The sequence below is a fragment of the Gymnogyps californianus genome, chromosome 15, assembly GCF_018139145.2.
Source record: "Gymnogyps californianus isolate 813 chromosome 15, ASM1813914v2, whole genome shotgun sequence".
Lineage (NCBI taxonomy): Eukaryota > Metazoa > Chordata > Aves > Accipitriformes > Cathartidae > Gymnogyps > Gymnogyps californianus.
The window spans coordinates 2,278,287-2,297,004 of NC_059485.1; the positions used below are offsets into that span (position 1 = coordinate 2,278,287).

General features: G+C 46.9%; 1 protein-coding gene across 2 annotated transcripts in view; it reads right to left on the reverse strand.

Moving 5' to 3' along the window:
* Positions 1-18,718, reverse strand: part of LMF1 (lipase maturation factor 1) — a 195,938-nt gene that overhangs the window by 21,672 nt on the left and 155,548 nt on the right. The window contains exons 5-7 of one of the 2 annotated variants that reach the window (XM_050906150.1): positions 6,850-7,015; positions 3,531-3,693; positions 215-398 (exon numbers count right to left, since the gene is read on the reverse strand). In XM_050906150.1, coding sequence (XP_050762107.1) covers positions 215-398; positions 3,531-3,693; positions 6,850-7,015 — 513 coding nt within the window. Of the gene's footprint in view, positions 1-214; positions 399-3,530; positions 3,694-6,837; positions 7,016-18,718 lie in introns of both variants that reach the window. The other variant, XM_050906149.1, reaches the window with a different exon arrangement.

Below are 18,718 nucleotides of genomic sequence, written 5' to 3' on the forward strand. Positions count from 1 at the left end.
TTAAAAAGCCTCACATAAAATTTCCAAGAGTTTCATTACACTAGTAGCAGACATCCTTTAGGAATACAACCTTTTGGTTTTTTTTTTTTAAACATAATTAACTTAGCCGGGGCTTCAAATATCCCCTCACCCACCCCAGCACATAGTAAATTCATATAAATTGTTTTTCCTGGTCCAGGGACACCCAAGTCTCAGGACACCCAAAGGCATGTACCTGGAAGGCAGCGAACCACATAAGCCAGTCCAGGCGGTAGTGGTAGGGGGTTATAAAGCACGGCCTCCTCTTCAAGTCCCCGGGCTTGCATTTGAAGTCATACTCCTCCCAGACAGCAGCGGGGTCATTGGGATCCAGGCTGGATGTTCCCTGAAGGACGACTTCTGTTCTCTCCTTGGTAATGCTGTGGGACACAACATGATATTGGTTTTTGGCTCAAGTCATGTAAAATGCTAGTTCACGAGAGTCAACGTGGTAACACGAGTCAATGGCCTTGTGGTACAGTTGGATCCTGATGGGTTGAGCTACAGAGAACCTGTCTGTCCAGCAGACTTTTCTCTCTCCAGCAGCAAAGTACAGGGAAAACTTCAATTTCCATGCCCTCCCACGCTCCCCTCTATCACACTGCAGTTGTGCCAGTCCAAGGAGGGACTGTGGTCCAAAAAGATGATTCCTACTGAAATTGATGGGTCTGTCTTTCTAGATCAGAGCCTAACACTTGTTCAAGACATTGAGAGAATATAACGAGTCTCTCCCAAGTCCCACATGAGCATCTTCAACCTGCACCAACTTCTCTCTTTGTCCCATGTTTCTGAAGAAAACCTTTGTTTCTGTTACTCTGATGACTCCCATGATACAAGAGCTCTCTGACTACAAGCTCCTGATGATACGAGAAAGCGGAGATGAAGGATGGTCACAAAACATAGCTCCATCTCCAGGTTTTTAGCATGCGCCATGTGCAAAAATACAGGCTTGTTACTGGCAAGTGTGGCTGCCCTAACGGCACGGCCACCGACGATATCTGCAGGGGCAGTTTCACAGGCGACTGCGCACAGAAATCCTGCCTCTGCATTTCCAAGGTCTGGCCCTGAGACCTCCAGCTGCAGGATCAGCAGAGCAGCTTCCAGCCGGGACCGCTCCAGCATCCCCTTTGCGAGCCTGGCTCTCCCCGCAGCGCCGCTGGCCACGGGATGCCAAGCTTCAGCTCGAGCCTTGGCCGCGGCACAGGGCAGGACACGCTCGCGATGAGCCCAGGTTAACTGGCTACAGCTGCCTGAGCCTTGGGGAGGTGGTTGGCTCCATACGGAGCACCCCCCGGAGCTGACTCTTGGGGCACCATTAACAGCTGTCTCTACGCGCCCAAACATTTCACCATCCTGGCTGGAAGACCGGTCTCATGGAGCTATTACTCAGCAAGAGGAGGAGGAGGAGGTAATGTGTGAGCCAATGCAAACCAAGCCAAGAAAAGCAGAAAATGAAAACAAAAAAGCCCCCCATACTCAGCTGATGTATAGAAACTTGGTTAAAAAGCACCCCAGCCTTACGGCAGGTCATGTGTATCCCCTTTGCTACTTGGCTGGACTCTCTCTGCACAGCAAGGCGGTAGAGCAGTGGAGATGGCAAACTCCGCAGGCCACGGAAAGCCCATGTGAAAACACAATCATCAAGTTCTCAATGACCTGTCAGTGACGCTCGCCTACACTGGAGAGCTGTTTTCCATAACGAACACATAACTGCGTAACTCTGCCTATCAAAGTTGTCCAGCTCCCAACACCCTTTTAATTTTTTACTACTTTGGTCCTTCCTCCTCCAACCCAAGAAACCGAAAGTTTGGAAACACACAGCCTCCACCTTCTCCCCTGATGGCTTCCAGTGATAGATGCTTACAACCCAAGGAATGCTGTACGTCTCCGCTTATAATTGTTACCTACATTTAATAGATTTCTGGATTCTCCAGCCAAGTTCCATATTATACACTGGGCTGAGTTATGAGCCGTGGCCAGCTGCCCAATGGTTAGAAACACACTGTAAATCAGGGACACCAAATTACTAATAAAAGTATGTTCCTACTGTGTGATTCAAAATATGTCAAGTTTCACATAATCGTATATTCATTATAAGCTGCAATCCTCTTTTTATTGGTTTACATAGGCTGGAATTACAAACATATTACAGCAGCATTTCATCACATGCTCTTTAGGTTCTGGTAACTGTTGAAACAGAAACCATAGACTGAAGAAGAAAAAGAACAACAGCCCAAAGAAAACAATCTCCCGTAGCTTCACCGCTCCAGCCTTCAAAGAGGTTTAGGGGTTATTTCTCCCTCTCTCAAAAAAAGGAGAAACTTCAGCATTTTCCACAACTTTTCTAGTGGTGATACTTTTAATCATGTTTTTTTCTAACTTTTTTCCTTTCCACAGAAATTTCTGCTATTTGAAAAACTAGGGAAAACGTCAAATTCATTTGATGTCCTCCAGGTGTCCTTTGCATCTCCAGGGCTCACAGTGAGACCTGCTCCTCCCCTTTACCATCCGCTCAGCCAGCCCTCTCAACAGCCAACCTGCTTCGCCCGTTATAAAACCTATTTAATTACTCTTGGCTTCTCCTGCGGCACCTTGTCCAGAGCCCACTAACCCAAGAGCTGCCCATCCCACCACTCGGCTCAGACCTCTGGGGAACACCCCACGGCCACCACGGCGAGGTGGTGGCAAAGCCAGAGGTCCGTGCAGAAAAGACTGGCCCTGTTGTTGCCCCTGGGGCAAGCTGTTCTGATGAAGCCCTATTTTTCAGCATTTTCTCAGTTGTCCTGGTCAGGAAGAGGCTAGGAGGGACAGCACACAAGAACGGTTACGGTGAGCCCAACCGTGGCTGACCTAAGCCTGGTGAACTGTCCCCAGAAAACGCAGACTCGGATGTTTGAAAAACAGCGTGGTTGCAAACGCGGCTGGAGATGCTTCCCTTGTCCAGTCCCACCTTGCAGCCGTAAGCGGGATTTCCTGAGCTGAAGGCAGCAGCCCGACTGCTGCTGGGCCTGTCCTCTCAATCTGTCTTGTTCTTTTTTGAGGCCATTTATATTTTCGTCTCCACAGTTTCCTGTAGCAATGAATTCCCCAAGTCACTCGTTGGAAAAAGCACTTCCTTTTGTTGGCCTAAAATCTGCTACCCAATAGCTTATGTGAATATTTACATGAGGGACAGCAAATGCGCGCAGGGGAAGAGAAGTTCACCATAAATAAAGCGGGCTGGTGATGGTGAAGACTATCCACTGGATGAACTCTCTTATGGATATTTTCATCCTGCTATTACATTTGCTACATCAATATAACGAGCTAACTAAAAGTAGCTCAAAGAAAATAAATTATAATTCAGTGGGAAAGAAATCTGCTCCTTTTCTCCTTCTCTCTCATAAACAGATATTCCAAATCTACTGGCTACTGCAAGGATTTCTGTTTAGGTTTAAGGCACACAGACTGGCTATCGGACTATACTGGAGAGAGGAGCAGAGCTATACGATGTGCCATTAAAATACATGTACCTCCCGAAAGCTCCGTAGGTGTTCACTATTCTGAGAGGGTTGAACGAGGTGTTCATGACTTGTCTGGAGTTGAGCAGGTTTAGGACAACCGGAATGCTGAGATAAGCAATCAGGAGGCCAAAGGAGATGTTCACCACTTTGCGGACATAGCAGCCTGTTCGGGACACAAAAGCAGACCAGAAGAAGGTGATTTCACTGCCTGTGATGGGCTCTGCTCCCCCTGCTCCCCTGCCCGACCCCGTCGTGGTGGCCGGGACCCTGCCCGGGTGCTCCCGGCTGCTCCCGGCTCTCGGGCTGGGGCTGACAAATGCTCCGCCGTAATCAACCCGACCTTGCCAAGGGCCATACGCTATCGCTCCGGAGATCTGCCTTTCTCTAAATAGTCTGAGAAAGGGCTAACAAGAAAAATGTCTAAAATGTAAGATTAATCATTGCTTTAATACAGGGGAAAAAACACAGCTGGCACTTGCACCTTGCTCAAAATTGCCCTCCTGGTTTGTAAGCTGTGCGTGGAGTGCCTCCCGCTCCCCGTGGCTCCGTTCCTGCCCGTGGCTGCCTCCTCCCCGCCGCCCCCGGCTCTCGCCACCCAGACTTATTTCTTGCATTTTCCTCCCTCTCACTCACTAGCTCCATTCAAACCTCATTTTCCTTTTGCAAAATCTCTATTGCTTATCATTTATGCATGAGACGTGTGTTGCTTCACCAGCGCTTTGGTATTCGGTTTGCAGGAGCCGCACAGGGCTGTGCGGGATTTCAGTCTAAGGAGACACCTACTGCAATCAGACAAATAAGCAGACGCGACCTCTGAGGGGTTCCTACCCTTATGGCCATTTTAAATTTATTTAACATTAACAGCCAAAGGATCAGATTCAAAGCAATTGCATGTAGCTTTCCCCTTATCTCTGCAGGAGAGGGATGTTTATTTGAACCTCTCTCAGAAGCTATTAATAATTGTTTAGTCTGAGAACATTTCTGGAGAATCATTTGATTTGGGAAGGAGCTTGCTGAGATGCCTCCCCTCGCTCCCTGTGCTGCTGTGAGAGCAGAACGAGTTTGTTGGGCATTTTTTTGTCTTTTAGATGGGCTGAACTTCCTAGCCTGTAATTAAAGAGCAGGTACAGACACAGAGCCCTCCACCATACAGGCAGCGTCAGTGGCTCCTCAGGTCACAGTTTATGGCCATGCATGGACTGCTCGTCCTTCAGCAGGTTGTCATCGTCATCATGCCCTTGGGGTCACAGCTACTCAGTCACAGAGAAAAAGGGTTTAAGAGAAGAAAAAAAAAGATCTACATGGCAAGGATGGAGCAAAACTTGGGGAAGGAGCATGGGACACGAGCCAATGGGATCTGGATCGAGCAGGCAGGAGCTGAGCACTAGCAATGGGAATTCGAGGTCTCAGCAGGAATTACACACACACGCACTTCAAGGATGTGGCCAGAGCCTTGTAAAATCAGGTCACGAGCAGGGCATGGCTGGGTACCCTCCTGTCTTCTGCTCTGGTGACCCAGGGGTGAGGGCTCTTCTAAGCCTCTTGCCACACAGCCCATCAGCACCAGCTCAACAGCCTCTGCTTTGTTAGCAGAAAAAATATGCAGAAATCCAAATTCACCCAGAATATACCTTACCCTTTACTTATGGATTACCCCTTTTTAAAAGCCCAGAACAGGGACACAGCTACATTCCAGAGCAGTGGCATGTGTGGATGATTCTCCTTGCTTGAGCACCCTGGCTCAGTAAGGTTTTCTGGAGAACATTACAGAAGAGGAGCAAGTTCCTCAAAAAAAGGATCTACCTCCCCCTCACCGTGATTCACCGCGTGCCATAGCAAAGAGGTGCCCTTTGGCTTCTCCTCCAGCAAGGAAGGTGCAACTTGAGTGTGTTTGGGACTGGATGCAAAAATACAGTTGGTAGGAAAGCTCTAGGCTCTCACAGCCTCTAAAGCAAAGCGACTGGAGGGGGAAAGCTGTTGAAGATTTCTTCCAGCAAAATATGTAAGATAGGAGACACAGAAAGTTTAATGAAACTGCATTAGCCTTGCTGGAACTAACGCTTCTGGTTAATAAGCTGTGTTTCTTGGTAGATGAGAAAGGACTAGAGACAGATGCTGTATCTTGTTGACATTTTTCATTCTTCTGACAGATGTTTAGTATATTTAAAAATGAGCATCTGTGATTGTTGTTGATATTATAGGCAATTTGTTGCTTATATGCGGTTTATTAAAATGCTACAAACACAACTCTACATCTGTTACGCAGCCCCATGAAAAATATCCTAGCGTTGCTTGTGCAGGCGATCTTCTGGAACAGGGCTGCTTGAAAACTCCCTTCAGAAGGAAACATCAGCCACATCGATCCCTTTCGTTCAGTTACAAAACCCCTTGTATTTGCTTTTCCATATTCATGGTATGAACATGAGTTCACCTTCTCCCTGCTTTGGGGAACTCGCTTCCCGCCGTGGCAGTGCCCACGCTGCCAGCAGTGCCCACGAGCAGCTGCTCCTCTCGCCTTCTCCAAGCAGGACACTGAACGGGGAACGGCCACTTTCCCAGCAGCCAGGTCTCTTTCCCAGTTAGCGAAAGAGCTCCTGGACCCACAATGGATCAACGATCAATTTGGTTCTTTCTGGAAGACCAACCTCATGTCCAGTTACTTCACCAGGGAAGCAGGGTGCTCGTGCAGCCCTAGCACCCGTGGGTGCAAAGGGCAGGAGGGCAGATGGGTCACGTGGCCACTGTGCCACAGGGGAGAGAGGAGAGCAAACGGGAGAGCTGCTTCTGCACCCAACTTCTAACACAAAATCCTCACCTCAAACCACACTGGGTGTTTCATCCTTGACTTTAAATAGTCAAAATTTTAAAAAAAGGTAAAAAAAAAAAATTCACAAGATAAATCGTGCAACTCCACATTGCTTATTTCAGGTTGGAGTCTGATGCTCACTGGGGTGAGAGCAAGGAGGACTGACTCTCAGGAGCGGAGGTGTCAGAGCTGCAGCCGCCCGGACTCGCTGCGGACGCTGGCGCTGCATGGAGGACATGCCCTCTAGCAGCAATGCCCCCGCGGCAATGCCCCCGCCGCAATCCCCCCGCGGCAATCCCCCCGCAGACCCTTATGAACCAGCCACCGGCTTCACGCTCGCCGTCCGCAGCGCGAGGTCCGGGCACCCTCCAACCCACGGAGGAGACCACGCAGGGGCAGAGTCCTCTCCCTGCCCACCCAGTTTTGCTCCAGAAGGAGATGACAGCTTTTGAGATAAGCACACCAAACACACCTCTCTGCAATTTTTCCCCACCTCTGGGAATAACTCACCCAGGGGAAGCTGCTCCCCGGCTGCCTCTTTGAGCTGCATCTGCGCCACCCGCTCTTTCACCCCTCCTCGCCTGGAGCTGAAGAGGAACCCCAGGCTGATGTCGTCGAAGCAGGCGATGCTGGGCACGATGGTCAGCCAGTTGAGGAAACTCAAGTTTCCACTTATGATCAGAAGCACCTAAACGGGAAAGAAGGCAGCAGAAGGTGTTGCATCTGCTTAAACGACAAGACAAAAGCGCGGTGAAGGGAATGCCGGATGGATTTTAGCACCCTAGCACATACTTTGCTGATTTTCCATGATTGCAACAGTGATGGCAAACCTTTCCCTCCCTGCCCAGGCTACAGCCCAAATGTACCCCGCTGGCTTGCAACGCGAGCTCTGCCCTTGCTTTCAGCAGGAGAAAGATCAGCCAGGGTATAGTGTGACTTGATTTCCATAGTGCTCCCGGTGACGGCGCAGCGGTTTGGCCCCAGGGGAATCATCCGCTTCCTGCTTATGCCGAGGTATCTGCGACAGCAACGTTCCTGAAACCCTTCAGGAGGAAATATTGGAACTTCTAATTAAAGAGCAGCATTAAATATAGAAGCGTGCATTTTTTAAGAGGCTGGGTTTTTTTAATTTTAGCTTTTATTGGCCATTTAGGAGAATGTCTTGCATGTGTAAGGCAGAGAAAGCGGAAAAATCTGTGAGCCTTTGGAGGAGTCTCCATAAATACCTGTACACATTGGGAAAGGCTTTTTGTAGGCACGCGTTATTTTTTGTCTTATTCTTACTATGACTTGAAAAATATGAGGAACCTTCTTGCCACTCTCCAGCAAGTCCTAATGAGCATCAGGCAGTCGTCTTTGGGCACTGCCCGTTTAGCCTTGGTCATTTGAAGGTCATTTGAAGAATCACATCTCCACAGCACATGGCTTAATTTTGCAGCTGTAAGATGTCACTTCCTCGCCATGTTCACACGTCAGCCACGGGGAAGGTGCAGGTAAACCCCTGCTCAAGGTACGCGCCAACCCCCCGCCAGAGCCTTTCATTAGAGCTTCATAGAAACCCCAATGCACAGAGGTTCTGCTTCATCACAAGCGTTGTTTTTAATTTCTATTTTTCTAGCCTAAATTTATTCAAGCCTAGTCTATACTTACTCATTTTTCTCTAAGCCAGTATTTTACCTGTTCATACACACCCCCCCCGTTTTATTTGTACAGTTACATCCCTTCTCCACTTTTATACTTTAAAGCACGCAAAACCGCTCTGGTCTCCTCTCCCAGAGGACTTGCCTGCCTGCTTATCCCAGCAGCCATGCCCTCAGCCCGAGCAAGGTTCAATCAATCTTTCTGGGTGCTGACAAGGACCGTACGGAGGATATCAGAGGGGTCTCACCAGGAACTTGTACAGCGATGCTAACATTTCTCATGCTCAACCAGACCTACCCCTCCCGCTGTGTTTTAACGCCACATTTATCTTCGCCGCCGGGATGTCATGTTAGTGCTTGCCAACCCATGCACACAAGTCCCCCTTCACATAAGCAATTTCCAAATACGCAGTTCCCCGCATCACACAGACATCTCTGCTCCTAACCCATGGTGCATCATCCCGCGTGTCGCGCAGCCCAGTTTCATCCCATCTGCCCGTTAACCTTTGGAAGGCAGGAGCCTGGGCTGCACTGACACCACCAAGGATGCTGAGAACTGACGGACTCAGAAATCCGTTGCTTTGCTTTCATACACGATGTAGTTTTTAACCAAAAGCGTCTGATGCATTTAATTGCTCCATGTTTCATCCGACAAGGGATTGCTGCCAGCTCAACCTTGCTGACACCGAGACTTGCACCAGATGCAGAACGGACGTTGTGAACTTGCTCCAGTGCCAGCAAAACGACGTGTCAAACGAAGCCGACCCCAGGGCGGTGGCCGTGCAGACACATCTGGGCTTCCCCGGGGCTGCCCAGCCGTCGCAGCGGTCACAAAGGAACGTGTTAGGAGCGATTTAGCTTGTTGGCGTAAAGCAGTATGTGGGAATCCACGCACACAAAGACAAGAAGAGAGAAGCAGCTGATGCCTGTTCGGGATAATTTGAGTTTTGATGCCGATTTGGATTCTTGTCCCATTAGTCACATTACTTAGGATTTAGCCCTAATTAACTAGCTGTTCCTCAGACATGTTAAAACAAAAGAGGCGGAAAAAAGGAAAGAAAAGAAAGTAGTCTCACCATCTTATCCATAAAAAATGAAGGTTATAATGTATTACACTTTGAAAAATAATGCCCTGATGTAACAAAGTCATTTATTTTTCAGCCTTCAGACCAGCTAATGAGAACTTCCCCACCTTCCAGCTGGGTTGAAAGCTGTAACTTTGATTGGCACCACTATTATTTTTTTAAAGAACACTTCTCCATTCACACAGCTGAACTTTATCCTCCCGTGAACTGTTTACTCACAGTTTTAGCGCATGTGGTCAAGGAAGACTTTCAAGACAGTGCAAGACCAAACGCGCAAACCCACAACACCCCCAGCATCCCGCCGCAGGCAGAGGAGCTGCAGTGTGGACCACACTCCTGCCAAATTAACCTCAGCCCCGCCACCGGTCTCCTCCTCTCAGTGAACAAGCGACGAAGCTTTCGGAAACCCTGAGGAGATGCAGAAGCTGAAGGGCTGACCACAGACCCAAGAGACACAGCTGAAGTCCTCTGTTGCTCCTCCAGCCCATGTTGCACCCGAGGACAGCGGGTCTCTGGAGGAAACCCAGCTGCCTTGAAGAGCCAACTTAAGTCAAACGCCAAGAAGACTCCTTGGGAGCTGGAGACCATCACAAACTTCCCACTCCCACGGCAAACCACACCTTTGGGTCTGCCTTCTCCAACATACACAAAAACCCCACAATGAACACCAAAAAACTACATCCCAAGCAAAGAGGAAATCTTACTGAACCTTGCAGGTTCTCCTCCTCTGGCCAGGACAATGAAAGCTCAGACAGGTACCGGCAGATCTCAGCCCCACTGCGTAACATATCACGTAGCCACTATCATGGTAAAACTTCCTACAGCACAAGAGACCACACAACAGCAGGTCTTTGCCTAAATCCTGGGATGTCTGGGAACGCTGCAATATATTTTTTACATATTTCTTCATGCTGCCCTTGGCTTTGAGAGAGGTGTCGCTTGACCTCACTCAGAGGTCTCTGACCTTTGCTGGGGCTTGTTCGAGAGCAAGGTCTCCATGGCAGTGCCAACCGTACGGCTGGGGACAAGGACATGAGCCCACCACCTTACTTCATAAGCAGCACACTTAATTTGTTTTCAAGGGCTTTTGGGCATTACCTGGGGGTTTGTTATTAGGATTTTGTTATACTCACGTAACACGAGGAGGCTCCAGTTGCAACATGGACTCGTTTAGCTTGGACTTGCCAAAACAGATGGTAAGAGGACAGTTCCTGTCCTGAAAAAAACTAAATCTAAACATACCGGACAAAGTTAGATCAAAATTAGGATGTATTACAGCTGTGTTACAGGCAGAGAGCAGAAGAATTTTGGCACCTAATTCTTATTTCAGCAACGCTCTCTGGGGATATTGCCTTAAAGAAACTCACTCAGGATCACATAAGGAGTCTCGCAGCAGAACCTGAAAGAGGACCCAAATCTCCCAATTACAAATCCAATGTCTTAATTAAAGTCCCCCCCAAAATATCTGTGTGCCCCAACACTGGTCCCCGGAGTTTCCCTATGGTTTATCCTGGAGTGCCCCCATCCAGCGTGCCCTCTCCTTCTCTGAAACAGGCTCACTGTGCTGCTTGCTCTCCCGCTCGAAAATAAGAGGTGGTCTCCCAAAATACTATTCCACAATGCAAACATCAATAACACATGCACAATTTCGGTCTGAGGACTTTCAGCCAGTGTTCTGTTAAAAAGATGTACATTTCCTCATTTAAAAAGACAACAAATAAATGTTAAAAACATATAATTTCATATTTTTATGATTGGCACCATTTTTTAAAATATGGTGATTTGCAAGTTACAATTTTCAAAACCCCAGCAGGACTTTTCAGTAACAGAGTCACATAATCTTAAAAAAATGAGAGATCTGACCAATTACAGTAAGTAACAAAAGTCCTAACTATTATTTAGTTAAAAAAATAGTTATTTATCCTGAGTTGGATAATTATCCAGAATTCTGAGGGGAAAAAAGTATTTAAATCTGAATTACATACCCATGTTAGGTCCTCGAACATAACATGTTATACTCGAGGTTTGGTGCTCCCCCTTTGACCCGAATGTGATTTAGTTCAATGCATATTAATCACCCTGTATTCATTAACACACTTCTCACTTAGCTACTTTGTTAGGCAACTCTGATCCTTTTCTGATGTGATTTGCCTCACGCGATTGCCGTAATATTAAGAAAATAGTTCTGCACTTTGCCACTTCTGCCGAGGCTCGTTTTACAGCTTTGTACGGAGCGACTGGGTGGTCCATGGGAGTTTTTTTTCTAGTAGTGATTCACCTCTCTTTATTGCTTGGAAGTCAGAAGCAAGGTATCTTATTTCCACCAGCCCTTAAAAATCAGGGGATTCAAAAATAATACAAGTTTGGCGTTTGCTGGTCTGTGGGTGGAATCACGAACCTGACACATTTTTAACTTCAGTTCTTCTGACCGAGTCTCGACGCTTGTGCCAGCCGCTGCGACTGCTGCCCGGGCACCGGCAGTGGATTCAAACACGGGTTAATATTATGCCCTACCTGAGGGGGGCTGAGCACCGTGAACCCCTCAGCTTTGCAAAAATAAACCTCAAAGGAACTCCCGCTTCAAAGTCAATTAACAGGAAAAGAGATAATTTTTCAAACATGCCGACGGGTGGCTGTCCTAGCAAACGGTTTCATGGCCGTTTTTGCACAAGGTGTACGTTATTTGATCGATGTGTCCGGCCAGCGTTAGAGGTGAAGCTTTGTCAGCTGAGCAACCAGTGTCTTCTGCAGCGCTGATCCTGCGAGCGCAGCGTCCCCTGGGGTTAGGGGATCCTTTGCGATTCAAACTAGTATTTGCCTTGGCAGGCAGCACACATTTACCTAAATCCTTCCTTTGCTGTGTGAAACCTCCTAAGCCTCCGTGTCCTGCGAGAGCAGGACCTGCCCTGGCAAAGCAGAGCTGCGCTGGTTCCTGGTGGGAAGTTTAATTTAACATGAATTTCTAAGGGCAGCGAGGGCGGAGATCTCTGATCATAGAATCATAGAACGGTTTGGGTTGGAAGGGACCTTAAAGATCATCTAGTTCCAAGCCGCCTGCCACGGGCAGGGACACCATGTGTCATCACCGTGTGCTCACCTCCTGCCCCAGGAACTGAAGGGGGTGCACGCCTGACACTGGTGCTGGTGATTTGGGGTAAGCCACCAAACTTCCCAAGGTCTTCTTTCACCCACGTGCAAAGCAGGTGTGTGGGTGCTGGACCTCCTCCGCACCCACGTTTGGAGGCAAGGACACCAAACCCCTCCAGGAGCTGGTGCTGCCGGCCTGGCAGAGCCCGGAGAGCATCGCTGCTCCTTCCCCGTCGGCTGCGTGAAGAAGGAGAGTTTGTTGCACACATCTCTCAGTAATTTCAGCCTTTGCACCACGCCAAGCTTGGCCCTTCTGTGCTCCTACCACGATCGCAACCCAAGCGTATCTCCATATCTCCACCCTCCGGACCTCTGCTGCGGTGGATGGGCTGTGCCCTCCCTACCTGGGTCTCGATTTGTGTTTACTGAGTGTCTTTCTCTTGCTGGACAATATTTAAATGCACAATTATAACAAACAGATGGTATCAACCCCTGTGGTGATTTTTAAAAATTTTTTATTAAAGCACAGTATTAATCATGGTAATTGGGTAGGAACTTTAAGGTTATAAAACTACAGCATGTCTAATGAGCGAGCTCCTTATAGGAGGAACTGAGGTTTTTAATCTAATAATGTCAGTTTTATGGATTATGACTGGAGTTTTATGAAGTGTGATATGAAATACTGTGGATTCATGGCTCTCACTGGATTAATTTGGAAAAGTAGTTTTCCTGGTTCTAGGCCCAAAAACAATTATTCCTTACATTTCTGTCCCCTGCACTGTTACCAAACCCCTCTGTCAGAAAACGGGCACCTACACCCATAACTTTTTTACAGGTTAGACTCCTTTGTTTGGCTGGTTTTTATTTTTTTAAATCACAGATTGTTATAAACATACAGTAGGTAGGAGAAGCTCATATTCTGTGTAGCAGACTGTATATTTGTCCAGAAGGAACAACAACGGGCTGTAAACTCTTAAACACGGTCGAGGGCTGGCTGGAGCTTCCAGGCTCCATCCAAGCACAGGGACACGGTCACCACGCAGCACTGGAGCTTTCTGATACTAAGCCATTGGCACAGAAGAGCCAGAACTATAATTTATTTGAAGAGAAAAACATGGGAGCAGAGGGCTGGAAGAGACCTCAAGAAGCCATCCAGTCTTTCCTGCTGCCCCAAGGTAGAGTCGTCTCTACCTGCACCGTTGTGTGTTTGTCTAAACTCTTCCTAGAAGCCTTGCCGAGTGATGGAGCCAGGTCCCTGGCCTTCCCGGGCTACCTGCTCCACTGCTTCACTATCTTTAAACTATTCCCAATATCGAGCCTGACTCTTCCTTGACAATATTTAATCCCGTGACCCCTTCTCTGCTCACTGGCATCAAAGACTGTTCTCTTCTCTCTGCAATAACCTTTCATATAGGTGAAAACTGTCATTTGTCCACTGCCTCTTCCCTCCCAGTAATGTTCTTGTTTGGATTAAACGATCCCAGTTGGTCCAACCCTGCCTTGTGAATCCAGTCTCTAGATCTCTGCTTATTCTCACCATCCTCTGGATTTTCTCCAGCTGGGACATATCTTTCCTGAAGGGAATGCCCAAAACTGCGCCACAGCTTTTAGCTCTAGCCTTACCAGCAGCAGACAGCAGGAAGGATTTATATACTCAGAGCACAAAGAATTTATATATTCCAGTAGGACGTTTGCCCTTTCTGCAACAGTGCAGCCCTGCTGACTCGATCACATTGCCAAGATTATTCTGAATACTCATCATGTGTGCCAATACCCTCTACCTGACTGTGGTCTACTAATATCAGACATCATTAATGAAAACGCTGAATATCCCTAGATAGACCCCAGGGAAGCTCCCTCGATAAATCCTTCCCGCTGACAGTGAGCCATTGATAACTGCTGAATAGACTTTCCAACCCGTTTTGTCCGCTGGACAGTATTTCCTACTTCTTACAGATCCCATTTTCTTGGGTTGTTTATGAGATTTTATGTGAAACAGTTTCAAAAGCCTCAGTAAAAGCATATATTGTTTATCCTCTATTCATGCGCCTTGTTTTGTCAATGAAGGAAAGAAGACTGCTTTTACATGGTCTGCTCTTGGCAAAACCACGATGGCTGTAGTTATCCCCCTTGTTTTCTGGAGGTATTGAGAAATGGCCTGTTTCATCATTTTTTTCCAGTATTTTTCCAGTAATGGCTCTGTAATGTCCTGGCTCTTCCTTTTTTCTTTCTTTAGAGGACAAGTATTTTATTAGCTCTTCTCCGTTCTTTCATTACTTCACCTATGTTCTATGAATTCTCAAAGATAATCACTAATGCTGACAGGATTTCAACAACCAGCTCTTTAACAGCCCTAGGATAGATTTCCTTAGGCTCAGATGATTTGAAAAGATCTAACTTAGCTAAGTACTCTCCAGCTCTCCCCTGCTTGTGGCTGAAGTCATCCTGCTTTGTTACTGATATGAATTATACCAACAGCCACGTGAGATGTGACTTTTTAGTGATGACTGTTACAAAAAAGGCACTACCCTTTCATGATAAAACACAGACCAAATTTATCAATTAAAAAAAATAGGATGTAGAAAAAACAAAAGTAAACCTCGTTCCTTGCACACAAAATAAACAACCGCTTACTCACTCTGTGCTAGTGAATGCTGGAGAAAAAAGAGCCCAGCTCATCCACGCGCTGTCAAAACTGCAGTACCTGGGTCCCACGTGGATCTTCTCATCGCAGATCCCCAGAGCCACACGCGATCAGCTCAGCTGGTCGGGACAGCAAAGACGCCCTCCTCCTGACAGACCTGCTGCTGGATCTCCAGAACTTAAGAACGCTCCTCAACGGACTTTGCATGTCACCAAGGAAAGAGGAAATCAGTCTTTTAAGCTGGATTTTATGGATCCTTATGAAGGAGCAGATGTGAGGAGGAGCCCATGTCAGCACCTAGGAATGTGTGTGCTGTGCACTCCGGAGCTACCAGGGAAAGCGGTGGCGTTCGGCACCGGCAGGACCATCTGGTCCCCCTCCCTTTCCATCCCGTGTGTGACAACAGTGCTACTCCACATGGCTGGGGAGTAGCCATTAGCTATTAGCACGGGGCTAATGGCAAGGGTCCCAGCTGAGAGAAATGCCTGCACCAGACTTATCTCCCATGGTTGAGCAAAGGCACTACGGGCTGCTCAGCTCCCCGGGGGAACCAGAGAGAAGTGGGAGTTTGGCAATGCCCAACCGGGCCATGCCTTTGAGCAGAGGGGGACAGATCCTGGTGGTACGGGTGACACCAAGGGAAAGAGAGATTTGCCATCACCCACCTCAACCTGTTTGCCCAGTCCCCAGCATCACTCCTCACTCCTCTGCCGGCTTGCTCTTTTTCTGGTTTCCCTCTGGGCACCCAGCAGCCGGGCTGGGTGAAAGGCCGATGGTGGCACGCTGGTGCCACTGGAATTGAAAGCACAAGCGCTACCGGCTGTGTTGGGGACACTTCATCGCCCCCAGCCTCTGTGCCATCTGTGCCTGGGATGGATCTTTAAAAAGAAAATATCAGTGTTCTCCGAACAGGCATACATTGCTTTGCTTTCGGTTAAGCGGTTAACTCCGCTCTTCTGAAACCTGCGGCCCCGCCGCCAAAGAATCTCCTACTCTTAGGACAAGCTGAAACTCATAACATCAAAAGTTGGCCCTTCCTGTAAGAGATAGGAAGGACAAGCCTCAAAAGCCAAATTTGATTTTAATGTGCCTCCAGTTACTTGCGTACCATGAAAACATAGCCTCCCACAAAGAAAAACAGGCTATCATTCCCCCATCTGGTTTCAGTTTGAAAAATACTTATATATGTAGTTTTTCCCAAAAGTTATTGTAGGCACGGGCAAAAAATTCCCATTAAATGACAACAGCAAGAACATTTAATTTCCCCCTATTATTAATTTAATCTCTTGTTAACTTCTTGATTCAATATTTGCATGAGGATTTAACCTCTGCTTTGCAGAGCTATTTAGTGCAGAAAAATACATAGGAACATAATTACCTCTGTCCACTTGCTCTGTTTTAGACAGCAGATAAAATGCTTCTGTGAATCCAGAGAAATTCAGAAAGCTACTGGAAGTACCAGGAGAAAAAGGAGGGAAGTCAGTTGTGCCGGTAAGATGAGAAAGAAGAACGTGGCTTGACTTCGGTTTACTTTAGGATGCGCAGTCAATTAGGTGATCTCAACTTAATTCACATTACAAAACGCAGCCCACGAGAGAAAGCAAACTCCCTTTCTCCATCCCTTACCTGCTGTGGGAACATCTGATCTCAGGACACCTGGATGCTCCTCAGAGACCTCAGCCCTGAGTTGCCAGAAGGGGTGGAAGCACCTACCCAGCTCACTGGGAATATCGTGGAGTCAGGAAATAGCCCAAATTTGGTAGCCAAAACCATGATTTCATAGGGGAAGGCTGAGTATTTCCTTCCCACAAGATGATAGGAGAGAACCCACATATTATTACCACATTTAATACAGAAATAAGAAAATAATAAACCTTGAGATGCCCTTGAGCTGTGTACCTCTAGTTAGCGGGGGGTCACTCAGACATGACCAAAGATATGCAAACGATTCACTTAGAGCCAGAGGAATTAGCTAGAATTCAAAGCATTTTAGAATTCACATGCTATGTATAGATTTTTGTTTGCCTGAGTAGCCATGGCTGGGGGCTTGAAGAACTGCATTAAAAAAGACCCATATTTATCCCTAAAAAGCAGAGGTCAGTATTTAAAATATTTATAAATACTTGTATAGTTAGAGACTCCCCTGAACTTATAAATGTAGAATGGAAATACTGAGGAATCAAATAACTGTTGAGGAATAAAATAACTATAGATGCACAAATGCAATTGTGCAGCAATCTTAACTAAAACTTGTGCTTGAACTGGGTCAGATTTTGACATATTACAAATTGCACTGTAAGGCTTTTGCAATCCCCGGTCTAAGTACCTGCTCTAAAGTTACAAACAGAACTGTGCGAAAGCAATAGGGAACCAAACCCTTTCCATTCCTGTTATATACCCGACATTTGTTCTTGATCTAAAAGTGAAGCAATATAAATGTCTCACTCCATACTCATTTTTAATTTGTAGCTATATGAACCACCTACTGTAGTTCCCACAGATTATGGGATTTGACTGCGGAGCATTTCTATGGATAAGCACAACTTCTAGATTTTCAATGGAAAAAATTTTAAAGAGAAGCAAGAGAGTGAAAGTAGAGTGATTATGGTTTTTTATATATATTTTTATATATATATATATATAAAACCCCCAAATCTCACACTTCAGCACTCCACCTGACCTCCATTGATGAGCGGTCAGGAGAAGGACGGACGGACGGCGGCTCAGTGCAGGCTGCCCCTCCTGAAACACCCAGGACCGGGGTTGGGATACTGGGATGAGAGACAAGTCCAGTGCCAAAAGGGTTAAACTTACCTTCCTTTATTTATCATATAGCCCACGATGTTGTAGTAAGCATTCCTATTCTAGGAAATTTTATAGGTCTAACTCGATTACCAAAGTATTGTGTGTGAATTTAGGATCGGTTGCTCGCTTTGGGCCTGAAACACAACCGGACTCCTGCCCTGCTCCTGCAGAGCCCAGATACGTCTCCGAATTACTGACTTTGACACATTTATTCTGCTCTGCAGCTTTGTTACGTAAAATACCTCTTGGTGTTGCTTGATCTGTTGACTCTTTTGCTAGAGGCTACAGTGTTCCACATTAATACATTACAGGCTAAATAACTGCCGAAGGACTGTTTATGTAAGTGTTAGACCAATATAAAATGAAAGAATAATTATACAGAAGGAAGGAGTTTTTTGCTACTCTGCTCTGAATTATCGACATCTTTCCATCCCTGATGGTAAAGTTACTTCCTAAAAGGGGAAGCTGTCACGAAGACACTTAATGGCAAAAACCTTTCAACACCTTATTTATTTTTTTACTAAAGGCCAAAGAGCATTTCCATGGACCAGCAAATCTCAATGAGCTTTTCAGCAGCATCCTACATTAGAGGACCAATTTCAAACAATTTCTTCCTGATTTTACTCCAATTTGCTCCAAACAGTTGATTTTAGTGGCAGACCTCCTAGATGAGGATGCTGTTTAAGGTGAGGAAGGCAAGTCCAGGTAAGACCAAGTCTTCCAATTTTGGGACAGATAGGTTCTCCACGGAGAACATGTCAGCACATGAAAAGAGGGTGGCAAAAGAGCGAGGGAGACGCTCTCTATAGACCCTCAGCTTTTGAGCTCGTACAGGGCTAACAGAAACAATTCTAGCTGCTAACCTAAACCAGCCCTGCAGGCAGGTAATACCCACGAGGCACCGACTCAAAACACTAACCCTTAGCAGAAGACTTGGCAGGTCACCACCAAAACTACTGTCGCCGTCAGGAGGAGGTGGAGCAGGAAGAGGCAGAGCCACCAGAGCGAACTACCCCGTTGGTTTGCACCAGCATGAGATCAGGATCTGGCCCCAATTCAGTCCCGAGAAAACCGTATTAGCATGTAATTATGGGGCCTTGTGTGGACTTTGAAACAGGATGTGAAACCAA